Source organism: Typha angustifolia, chromosome 9 (assembly GCF_048772165.1).
Source record: "Typha angustifolia cultivar Huaian chromosome 9, ASM4877216v1, whole genome shotgun sequence".
NCBI classification, from domain to species: Eukaryota; Viridiplantae; Streptophyta; class Magnoliopsida; order Poales; family Typhaceae; genus Typha; species Typha angustifolia.
Genome location: NC_133247.1, coordinates 1,241,064 through 1,253,188, shown reverse-complemented (window position 1 = coordinate 1,253,188; position 12,125 = coordinate 1,241,064). Strand labels below are relative to the sequence as shown.

The window sequence follows — 12,125 nt, the reverse complement described above, 5'->3', positions numbered from 1 at the left end:
ATACCAGCCCATTAACTATCCCAAGCCCGACCCGGTAACCCGAAACACGAAGCGGCGCGAGCGTGACATCCCGAAGACGCCACGAAAGACGAGACTCCGCGATCCGACGGCTAGCGTCGTACACGTGTCGAGGCACGGAGACGTTACGCTTCACCTCCCCCCCTCCCGTTGCCGTCACCACCGAGAGGAGAGAGCGCCATTCGATCCATCTTGCCATCCCCATTTGAAACTTCAAATCCCTCTTTCCTTCTCTCTCTCTCTCTTCTCTTATATAATATAAATACGAGAAACCCTAGCTATCGATGTCCTCTCGCTTTTTCCACATGGACGCCCAAAACCGCGCCCAAGACCTCGCCGCCTCCATCCTTGCCGCCGACTCTCGTCCCCAGATCTCCTCCGCCCTTTCCGCTGCCGACTCCTTCCTCCGTCGCCACGCCTCCGACCAGTGCCGCCCTTTCTTCTCCCTCGCCTTCCCCTCCCTCCTCTGCCGTCTCTTCGGCTTCGATTCCTCCTCGCCCTCCTCTTCCTCTTGGCTCGACCTTGCCGTGTCCGACCCCGACCTCTCCTCCCGCCTCTTCTCCCTCCTCTCCCCCTCCGGCGTCCTCCTCTCCTCCATCTCCGCTGTCGATCGCCACGGCCTCGTCAAGTACGTCTTCCCCCGGGAGCGCCTCCCCGAGTGGATGCGTTTTGCCCTCCAAGCAGGCCACGTGGACATCTCTCCTCTTTTCGCCGGTAGAGTTAAAGAAGACAACATCCAGGGTTCCTACCAGCTCCAGCTCGGCGTCTTCGAGTACTATATATTCTGGTTCACGTACTACCCTGTATCCCGAGGTGATTCCGAGGGCCCAGAATCTGGAGTAATCCGCAAGAAACGAAGATTTCGTCTTGAGAATTGGACGTCGTCGCTCCCGGTGCTGTCGACCACCGGGCGGCAGCCTGGGCAGAAGCCGCAGTGCAGCTTATATCTCCGATTGCTTTATGCATATCTCCAGGCTTTTGTGCCGAAGGGCGGCGGGCTGCTGCAGTCGTGCCAGCCGTACCGTAGCTCGCTGCTTCATTACTCGGGGAGCGGCGATGGTGCTGCGTTCTTTCAAGCAGAGTTCTTGGTGCACACTTTTGTGCATTTCTGGATGGTAGATAACGACTTCTCGCCATTGCCTGTTGCGTTTTGTCGGTCATTTGGTGTGTCATTTCCGTTTAAGGCGGTTTTCGGGGAGATCCCACCGACTCCTGGATTGGGGGATGTGGTGAAGTTGCTGGTAATGTACTTGAACTGTAACAAGAATTCCCCGGATGAAGTGAATGAACAGAAGATGTTCGCTAAAAGTCCTGTGATGAAGGATATTGTTAGGTCGAGAGCTGCAATGTTTTCCTGTGAGAATTCTGTTGGTTCATGGAATTCGGTGATCCAGAGGCCGTTGTATAGGTATATATTGAGGACTTTCTTGTTTTGTCCAATGGGCGCATCTTTCAAAAATGCTGCGCAAGTTTTCTCCGTCTGGATAATGTACATGGCTCCATGGAAGACTAGTAAGGAAGATTTTGTTGAGTTTGATGCACCATCGGGAGTCCAGAATCAAGAGAATAAAGACACAGGGAAGGAGGGCTGCCAAATAGAATCAGTGTACACGCTGGCCTGGCAGAGCTATGTGTTGTCTAATTATCTCTTCTACAGCTCGTTGGTTGTGCATTTTCTTGGGTTTGCTCATAAGTTCCTACATACCAATGTGGGATCTGTCATTCAGATGGTATCAAAGGTTAGTCTTGTAGATTTTCTCTTATTACAACTCTGATGACAATATCTTCTTTCCTTTCATGTACTTGTCGATTGGTTGAATCTCTTGTTCTGTTTCTTAAAGTAAGCATGGAAATTGAGAATTCACGAGGTGTAGTCTTTGCTGCTTAATTGCCAAAGAAATAGTTAACTCTACAAGGACACTTTCTGGTGTAACTCTACAGGGACACTTTCTTGAAAATATCTAAACAGAAGAGAAAAATGACAACTTCTGGTGTAAAATCATTCTACGCCTCCAATGCACAAATTATTCATCTTCATCTTGTAGCCCTTAGCTAGAACAGAATATAACCTTCTACCTGTTCATGTCTATGATGGTGAGAAGAACATGTATTTGTATTATCTACTATAGAGACCAGGGAAGTTTAAACTTATCCGTAATTGGTTGTTAAGATGTTAAATGTATCGTGAGATTAGAAGTTCAAGCATGAGGTGTTAGCTTTGGTTGAGTCTGGATTAACTGTTTCCTACTTTCCTTTCCTTTTCTTGGCAACCATTTATTATCTTGGAAATTGATTGGGAGATATTTCTTGTGTTTTTATATGACATTGATTTTAAAGTAGCAAATGCACGTGACAGGGGCTAGAAGTAGCATGTTAATGTCCAGGATAAGTTCATTTGAGATAAATTTGGAAATGTCTAGCTAAGGCTTCATTCAATTGGAAGGAACCTTTAAGGGAAATGAAATACCAGAAATGATGTGAGAGAAATTCCTGGTAAGGAAAGTTAGTATGTTAATTTAACTCGAGATAAAGATGGTCTGCAGGAAAATGGCCACTATAAGAAAATCTAGATAGATGAATCTAAGGCCTTTATAAAGTTCTGTTCTCCACAAGTCAATTCGTGTTTATTTAATATGGTGACTGGGGAGGTCTCAAGTATTACTTGTTAAGCAAAATGTGCATTAATTTGATTCAGCGCAGCTTGTTTACCTCTGACGGTGAGCTAATTGGCTAGTTTATTTATCTCGTAATTGCCCAAAATATGATGTATACTGCATGCTTTTAAGGCTACTGACATCCTTCCTACATCATATGTTTTATCAGATGATAGGTCTTATTTCAGTGTTGGCGAAGATTGTATTCTCTAAATAGCTGCATCCCTGAATGCTGCCAAAGTTTGGTTTTAGATAATAATGTCTGAAAAGTGATCACTTATAAATATGTCAAATTTGCACACAAAGTGATTGTCAGATTCAGAAGCTCATGCTGAATGTCTAATGTCTATCTAGGTCTCTGATAATAACTTGATTATGTTGGGGATGAGTGTTTCCTACTGGCTGAATTGGAGTGCTCTGTTCTTTCCAATGAAAGAGCTGTCTTTTGTGCTAAAGTCTGTAATCTAAAATAGTTACTTTGAGGTGTAGTTGCATGTGCTGCAGCTCATTTTGTAAGGCACTGTTGCATTATGTGATCCAGGTACTGATCCTTCGATATTCTTTGGTTCCCCATTCTAGGTCTTAAACGTTCTGACTTCATCTTCCGAGCTGCTGGATCATCTTCACAGAGTTGATGCTGCTTATCATTCTAAACCACCTGGGCCCTCCTCATATTCATCTGATGATGTGCACAAGTATATACCCTCAATCCGGGAACAATTGCAAGTAATAACAGAATCTTTTTGCCTTTAAAATATAAGGCTGTGATGTAGGCCAACTTGAATGATGTCTTAAGCTTGTTTCCTATATGTCAGGATTGGGAAGATGGTTTGTGTGAAAGTGATGCAGATGGATCTTTCTTGCATGAGCACTGGAACTGTGATCTAAGATTGTTCAGTGATGGAGAGGATGGGGCCCATAACTTACTTCAGGTACATTCTTTTCCAGTTGAAGTTTCCATCAGTGTTTAATCTCATTCCACTGCACTACTTATTTAGCCTGCTAACTTTAAATCACATCAAAGTACTGAATTTTTTTTTCCGAAAGAGGGACCGTAGACCATCAAAGTACTGAAATTTGATCAACTATGTAGACATGTTTTGGGAGTTATTGGTTATATAGATGAAAATCATTTACATGCTTGGCGGTATTGGCTATGACTTATGACCAAACTTGTCGAGAGATCAACCACTGTATGGATGTCCACTATACTCCACATCTAGTTATGCTGTTCTTTATCGCTGTAAGATTTATCCTATGTCAACCACATTCAGATTGCATTAAATTTCATAGTATGCTGCTTTTGGACTATATCATGTGAGAGCTTATCTACTAACAAACCTGCATATTAATTTTATTGTGATTGCTTTATCGGTGGTTCACACTGCATTTCTGAAGCATGTTAATTGTGCTTGTTCTTAAGCTTCTTTTGCTGCGTGCGGAGCACGAGATTCAACTTCTTTCTGGGGATGTCTCACAAAACCTCCGGATATTGGATTTAATCAGATCCCAGATGAAGAGGATTTTTGCGGGCCACATCAAGAAATCTCACTCGATAGTCTCATCTGACAAAGCACATGATCAACATCATGGACGCAGTGAGGTGTTCACACCCAAGCATCCTGGGGTTGGAAGAATAAAATGGCATGACGTAAGATATAAAGGTGACTGGATGCGGAGGCCAATCTCAGATACTGAAGTAGCATGGCTTGCAAGAATCTTGATCAGATTATCAGATTGGCTGAATGAGGTTCTTGGACTTGACCGTGTTGATGACACTGTCGGCGCAGGACTGACCTATGTTGATGTCAGTCGTGATGAGGTGAGCACTGTGGGAGGGCCAAAGGAGGCCTTTTGCATGGCATTGGCCCTCATTCGTTCATGGTTACTCTTGTTGGGCAATGCAATGCTAAGGTTTATGAGGGCACACAAGATGAAGGTTAATTTAAGGGTACTGGCATCAAAGAAAATTGTTGTTGCTCTTGTGTTGTATTCCGCCTTTGCCGCATTCTGGAAGGTTTTCTCTAGAGCCTTTGCAATCTCCGGTTCTGTATAAATTATCGAATACCTAGCACAATCACGGTATCTTCAGTTTTGTGACAGGCAAATTATACATGTGTACAGCAGCTCATACAAAGATGTAAGAGGATTAAATTTGTTTCCCAACATCCTCATAGTATCTGAATTGCACTAACTTTAAAGTTTCAATGAAATGTTAATACTTATACCTCTCGGATTTAATGACGTTTGATCAAATCGCAAATGGTGTTTGTGATGTTTGTTTCATACCCATGCATATTTCAGTTGTACTTTCTGGTGCCATATTATATTTTAGGCTAGGCTCTGTAGTTTGTACTATTAAATGCACACAAGAAAGAGGGGAAAAAAAATTAAGAAGGAAGAGACACAGGGTACTTGAGCCTATTACTATGACTTAGTTGATATCCTCCAATTTCCTATGTGTTACGACTCAACATTTTCATAGTTCTCCACGCCTTACTGAATGATATCCATTCGTGAATTGGAGTTTAGTGCTTTCCAATATACAATAAATTTGGGCCCAGATTTTGTATTCCTAAAGCTTGTCCAAACTAACGCTAACAACAGAGAAACCCAAAAAAAAAGGCAATTGAAGCCTCTCATGACTCATGAGCATGCCACTCTTCCCAAAAGGGCTGTCCCCTCAAAGGACTTCACATTGCTACAGTCAAAGAAATGGCAATCCATTTAAATCCATTTACCCAAGTAACCCACAGTGGAAATATACATACAAGAGAATCATGAATTTTTGACAAAAATGGGCCTGCTTAGAAGCTTATTTATAGTTTTAGTTTTCCCATCAAACTTAAACACCAAAATAGATCTCTTTTGACTACATCAATTACTATATTATTAGTTTAGTAAAAAAAAATATTAAAAATTTCAGCGCTTTACATATAGAAAAAGCTGCTGAAAAGTAGTTGCCAGCAATTCTTTTTCCCCATTTTGATGATAAATTTGATGGATGAACTCAAAAAGGCAAATAAATTTTGAAGGAGGCTATTTTGATTGAGAAAACCACTAAGAAAAAATGGAACTTGCTTTCTTCAAGTCCATCCATATCCGGGACAAGCTCATCACTAAGTAACAATTGTTTCTTGTGGGAAGTTCTTTATGGCAGTGTACTGCACTTCCTTTTCCAGCTGCATTTGTTTGCTGCATGCTTGCTGTGTTGTCGAAAGTATAGCCATGAGATCCTTCTGAGGGACAAAAGAGAATGGTACGGGAGAGAAAGCCTTGTCATTAGAGTCATTATTGCCTTTTAGATACCACCGTTCATAAATGTCACACTACAGAAGATCAGTACTATCGTTCTCTTCTCTCTCACCAGTAGCTTAAAGATTTTAATGTTTTGAGTCCTATTAGTCTAAGATAGTTATTATAAGTTCTGTTCCTCTGGTCTATACCTTTGAATGATATTTAGTCTATTTTCTACTGAACTACTACTACATGTGCATGCTCATTTGTCTTCTAACCTATGTATCATAGTGTATAGGTATTTTTTTTTTTAATCTAGTCTATAATTAATCTATAAGTTTATAGATAATTATTTAACAAAAGAGAACAAGAAAAAAAGAAAGGGTGATCTCACTGCATCTGACATTGTGACTATTGAGTCCATCCATTCTTGTTCTGAATTAAATGAGAAGATGCAAAGTGTAGTCAGATATGACAAAACTGTGTCTTGCTGTACTTCCTGAGAATTTACTTTGACCAAGTTAAGCTACAGAAGCTTAATTTTCTTTTACTTTCCAGAAGACGTTTTGTTTTTCTTCTTTTTGGCTGTGCATTGGAGATAAAAGATGTAAATGTATCAACGGAGAATGACTTAAATCTTGCCAAACTATTGCTGAACACTAACTTGTCTCATTGAGGCAGCCAAGGGCCATGCGGTAAAGTAATCCTGTCGACAAATTAAAGCAAACAAATAGTACTTTGTACTTCTGAATGTAGTTATTACTTTTTAAACGAAATCCCCACGTTTAAGTAAGTGCTCATGTGTATGAGAGTGAAACTGGATAGGAGAAGAATTAGATAGTGGTAAAATTATATTATGTATTATATTTTAATATAGATTGGATATCAGATATCAAATGTATCCATATTTAATTTCTGAATCTATATAAGCTTCTTGTGATATAACCATTAATTTTTTTTAAAAAATATTTAGTATATGTTAAACTAATGATATGTGTATACTGATTTGGATATTACTCTTCAACAAATATTCATATCTCTGTAGACTCTGATAAAAATTTGAATATTAAGACGGATAAAATAACAATTCATATCCAACAAAATTCGGACTTGTTCTTCCCCCCTAGCTAGATGGGAAACTCCACTAATTGGAGAGCTCTTTATTGTCTCTTTCCCGCTTCAATTACAGCTAGCAGAAATTTGTACGAAGTCAACTTGGAGATTAAAAATTTTATACTGAAGAAGTAATAGATAAATCATGTTCAGCTATATCTTTCCATTGTTTGCTTCGATCCTTTTAAAGTCTCGAGGTACAATTTTGAGGCACAAATCCTTGTTCCTTGAGCACACACAAGAAGAGTTAAATGAGAACTTTGGCTAATTCAAACAAAATGAGATGAGATGTGAATAATGTTTAAGTACTTCTTTGAGTTGTATCAAATAGAAATTTCCTTGCACCTACATGATATTATATATTCAGAAACTACAGCTAAAGTATGACGGTGTGATCTTAAATTGGATATAGAAAATATATCTGTTTGAGTGAAGTTTACTTAGGTGAGGATGACTCGCTATCATATTATTCCCAATCAGCTTGCCTTTTGGATTTATATATACACATTAGACAACAGTTAAGGTCACATTCTGACACCAAGCACTACAAAATGCCAATGTTAATTAGCTGGATGTCTTAAGGTACAATTATATGCACATACCGAGTGCTCCTCTTTGTAATGTCTGGCTGTTAGCACTTCAGCATGAAGGTGACTGTACGAGCTGAGGCATCTCCTTGGAGGTAGCAGGCTAGCAGCACATGATCAACATGCATGAAACTAATTACTAGGAAAACGATCACATCGAGCGTTAGGTGAAGTGTTTTGCTCGGATAAGCTACTTTACTGGAAGCTTTCATGGATACATTCTCTTTTTCCTCCAGAGAAAACTGTGTGGGGATATTAATAATTAAGTACGTAGCACTTGCTTGCTCATAGCAAAAAGAGATAATAAAACCTACTTCAGCACTACTGTCCCTTGATGTTGATGACTGCATGCTTGTATGTTAACAATGATTTGAGATGGGGAGGGGTAGGTAAAACATTCTTTTCTTTTCCTTTCTTTTATTCCCTAGCAAGTATCGATCACAGAAAATAATAATAATAATAATAATAATAATAATAATTTGCAAGGAATTAAATGAAGTCCAACTACTTCTCTGCAGGCAAATTCTGATTGCATTTCTCTACACTGACCAAGAGACCTGCGGAGCACTTAATAAAGCCACGCATCCAATTTCATAAACTGTACTTAGTTGCAAGTTTTGATGTTAACTCTTGCTGATTAACCTTCTAATTACACCCGAGAGTTACCAGCATAAAAATTGCCGAATAAAATGTAATTTTTTAAAAAAAAATAAATAGATTATGAGTTCATAGGCTAATCATAAACTAGATTTTTTACATGTAAATTTTAGAAGCAGAATGATTGTTGCCACTATTGGCAAGTTCTATCAGTGGAATAGTTGCTTAAAACACGAGGAGAATTAATCAATGATTCACTTTCCTTTTATCTGAATGAGATTAAAAGTTACAGAGGGAGATAGAGTGAGGACTATGAGCAACCAAAAGGAAAGAAGTTTCTTCTGGAGGACTAGTCCTTACAAAGCCAATAATTCAGGATGAGAGAGAGAGAGATATAACTTTTTCCTTCCTTCTTCTTAATGGATTTCCTCCTGGATTCTTTACTATATCTGGGACCCTGGAGTACACAATGAGACAGAGAGAGTCTTCTTCACCCCTGGACTGTGGTGGGATTCTCTTGGTAGCTAGGACGAGCTCCAGGAATAAAAAGGTACATCACGAGGACAAGTGACATAACATTTTAATATATATATATATATATTTATTTATTTTTTTTAAAAAAAACCTTAGCTTTCCATGGCTAAGTTATGGTGCAGCTTCGAGATTGGTACAGTCTAATAACAAAGGAACTAGGCCTTTGATTAGCCTAATTAACATGGGAACCGACAAGGAGTATTGATAATTGACATAAAGGAAGCTAGTCCCAGACACCAATAGCAATATCTTTCACTTTCTCAATAATTCCTATTCCGGTTCCGCAGTCATAAAATAGTTATGAGTTATTATTTCTTTTATTGCTAAAGAGCCAAAACTAAATATAAGCTAAATAAACAACTAACTCTCTTTAGATATTTATGTTTCTTTAAATTCTAACCAATATTTTAAAGTTATATATGACAATGAGCTATTATTCTAAATTAAATAAGTAGTTGCACTGTCGAGCTGCTCTTCTAAATCAACATTAAGCTTAAAGTTAAATCCTACTTATACAACATCCGTGTAAATATATATTCGATACTATGTTAAATAATTAGTGGCCTCAAAAGTTTAACAAACCTATTAAGGAGAGCGGAAATCCTCCACATACGTATCACTATTTAATTAACTTTCTCACGAGCAATGCCATGTTAATTTTTTCACCGTTGGAGTCGCTTTCTCTCTCCCCACCCCCGCCTTTTATTCTCTCATTTTGTTTTTATATATAAATCATGCATCTATCCATCAATTGTGACTAGATTAAAGGAAGAAAAAAATAAATAAATAACGTGGAGGCCTAACTGAGCATGTAGTTCTCCCCCATCACCTCTCCCCCTAGGTGGGTGAAGTTGTTTTCTGCTTCTAAATCGAGTCTCTCTTGCCATGTAAAATAAGGAGGGTTAGTATAGTCAAAAGCTCTCTCCCTGCATTATAATTATCTTTTGTCCACATGATAGCCATTGACATAACTTAAGGGTGGTAAGTCTCATTTGTCGTGTATCACTTTGTCAAGAATGGTCTCCTTGACTCGAGCTAATATTTATTATTTTTTAATGAAGATAATTCACCGAGCTTGGCGGCCGAAATCAGAGTACATGTGATTCATATTCATATCATTATAAGTTGTTATGGTCGTATATAAGTTTATATATATATATATATATTATAGCAATAATGTAAGCAGGATGCATTGTAATGCTTGGAATTATAAACCCAAAAATATAAAAAAGGTGATAGTATCCAACTCCCAAGTTGTTGAGTCTCGTTCGACGCATTAATTGCGATCCTCAAAGAAAGGGTACTATAAATTATGAGATGGTGACTTGGTAGTAAAAAGGACCACCCTGAGCAATAATTAGGTTGATCTACATATTTTATGTATTTGACATTGACTATTAGGGATTCCTTTTATGCTATAAATCGAAAACTAAATGGTGTCACACTTAACTTTGGTGCCATTAGTATTAAAATCTTGGAACACTCGTATCTCTTAAACCTGTGGCTTTAGTTAGATACATTTAAAAATGGAGGAGAATATTCACAATCTCGATTTTGTGGATTAATCTCATTTTATACTTTCTTTGTATTTTGGGGTTTTCTTCTTTTAATTGTTTCTTTATTGAGTGGTGAATACAACACTTAATTGTGATTATTTTTTAATTGTTGAGATAAGAAGGAAGAAGTCCGTTATATATTAATACATTTTATAAAAAATATATATAAAATAATTAGAAATTATGTCTAATAATTATTATGAATTATAAGAGTAATAACTAAAAACTATAAGAATAATAATTATAAACTATAAAAAATAGTTACTATAACTGTAATTTTTTCTTTGTCACGAGGAAGAAGATTTTTATTTTAAAATATTAATGCATAGTGGTTACATGTCCGGATACATTTGATGGAGGTAGAGGTAGAAGAAGAGGATAATTTTATATTTATTATAAAATAACATTGTATTTAATACGGCTATTAATGATTCGTACATTTCGTTTCTTTTCATAAGTGCGGATACTAATTTAGAAAAATAAAAATAAAATAAGTTAATAATAAGGAAAATATAAAAAGAGTTCGATGGGTAAAAATAAAAAGGGTTTTTGGTGCAAATCACCCATATGTAAAAGATGATACTTTTCCTTTGTTTTTTTTTTTTCTCTTTGGGGCCTGAAAGATAAGAATAAGACTAAGTAAATGTGAGAAATATGCATCAAAAGCATACAGGTATCTCATGAGAGTGAGTAAAAGAGGCATATGATGAGCTTCTTTACAACAAAAAAGAAAAGTTAAGGCTGGTCATGGTAATAAGAATGGATGTGAAACTTTATCCTTTGCTTGTGATGACCTTCATCCAACTCCCTTTTGATGCTATTAGGTCTAAGTCAAGCAAAATTATTGCATCTTTCTCTTATTATCCCATCATCACTTTTTTTTTTCACTAAGGCCCTCTTAATCGAACTCATTGTCAGTTGTCCCTTTCAATATGACAATATATTCCTAAGGCCTACATATTGGTAAATTTACTCATGTCAAGGAAAAAGAAAGAGGAACAAAGAAGAGAAAAGTAGTCAAAACTTCTCTTCCTTGATACCAAAATATTCAAGGAAATTTTATATACTATATCATGAGCCCATCATTATTATCATCAGAATTTACTCTACAAATCTTGTATATATACTATATCACTTTATCAAGTGGCTGCCCACTGCTTCACATTCATATCTTTTAATTTGGGCATCAAACTTAGCTCTATATCCTGTACTTCTACCTTTCTTTTTGGTTGTTGGGAGATGATGGGCATCAAAATACCTTTTTGTTATAAACAAATAGAACTCTAGGTTAATTAGTTTGCCTCATTGTTAAACCAAATGACTAGGTTAATTAGTTTATTAAAAGCATCGTAACTTCTCCCTTTTCTATATTGAATGCTCTCCTATGCAAGATGGCAATGCTAAGTATTTATTGCTAGTTAAATATATTATGTTTAAGATTCTTAGGCATTGAAATATCTTTTTTTTTTACTAGGCAAAGGCATCACATATTTAGGGAAGACTTGACTGTGCTTAGTCTTTGGTTATATTCAAATGCCAATAGTAATGTCATACTTCTTGCACCTACCTCTGCTTCACTCCTCCATTTAAAATAGAATAGTGCAGGACGATTACAGTTTTACAGGCCATCATCAATTACCAAAAATATATTCTCTTATTTTGTCACACAAATTTTGGGTTCAGTACTAGATAGGGACATGTCATAACTAAGCTTCACCAACCTTCATTTCCTATTATTATTTGGCAGTAATTTTGTGGAAAATGGGTTATAGTTGAGTAAGACTATATTTAAAAACATAATTACGTGGCAACTTGTGAAGCATTTGATA

The 12,125-nt window shown here is 37.3% G+C and overlaps 1 protein-coding gene across 1 annotated transcript; it reads left to right on the top strand.

The window, feature by feature from the left end:
* Positions 1–190: 190 nt before the first annotated feature.
* LOC140767430 (uncharacterized) lies at positions 191–4,928 on the top strand. Its single transcript, XM_073107331.1, has 4 exons — positions 191–1,757; positions 3,252–3,398; positions 3,488–3,604; positions 4,096–4,928. Exons 1-4 carry the CDS (start codon positions 303–305, stop codon positions 4,726–4,728), a joined length of 2,352 nt encoding a protein of 783 aa, XP_072963432.1. The 5' UTR covers positions 191–302; the 3' UTR covers positions 4,729–4,928.
* Positions 4,929–12,125: the final 7,197 nt, after the last annotated feature.

Coding starts and splice junctions, on each gene's coding strand:
- LOC140767430 (XM_073107331.1), top strand. CDS start 303: ATGTCCTCTCGCTTTTTCCACATGGACGCCCAAAACCGCGCCCAAGAC. Junction 1,758..3,251: donor TCATTCAGATGGTATCAAAG/GTTAGTCTTGTA, acceptor TCCCCATTCTAG/GTCTTAAACGTTCTGACTTC. Junction 3,605..4,095: donor GGGCCCATAACTTACTTCAG/GTACATTCTTTT, acceptor CTTGTTCTTAAG/CTTCTTTTGCTGCGTGCGGA.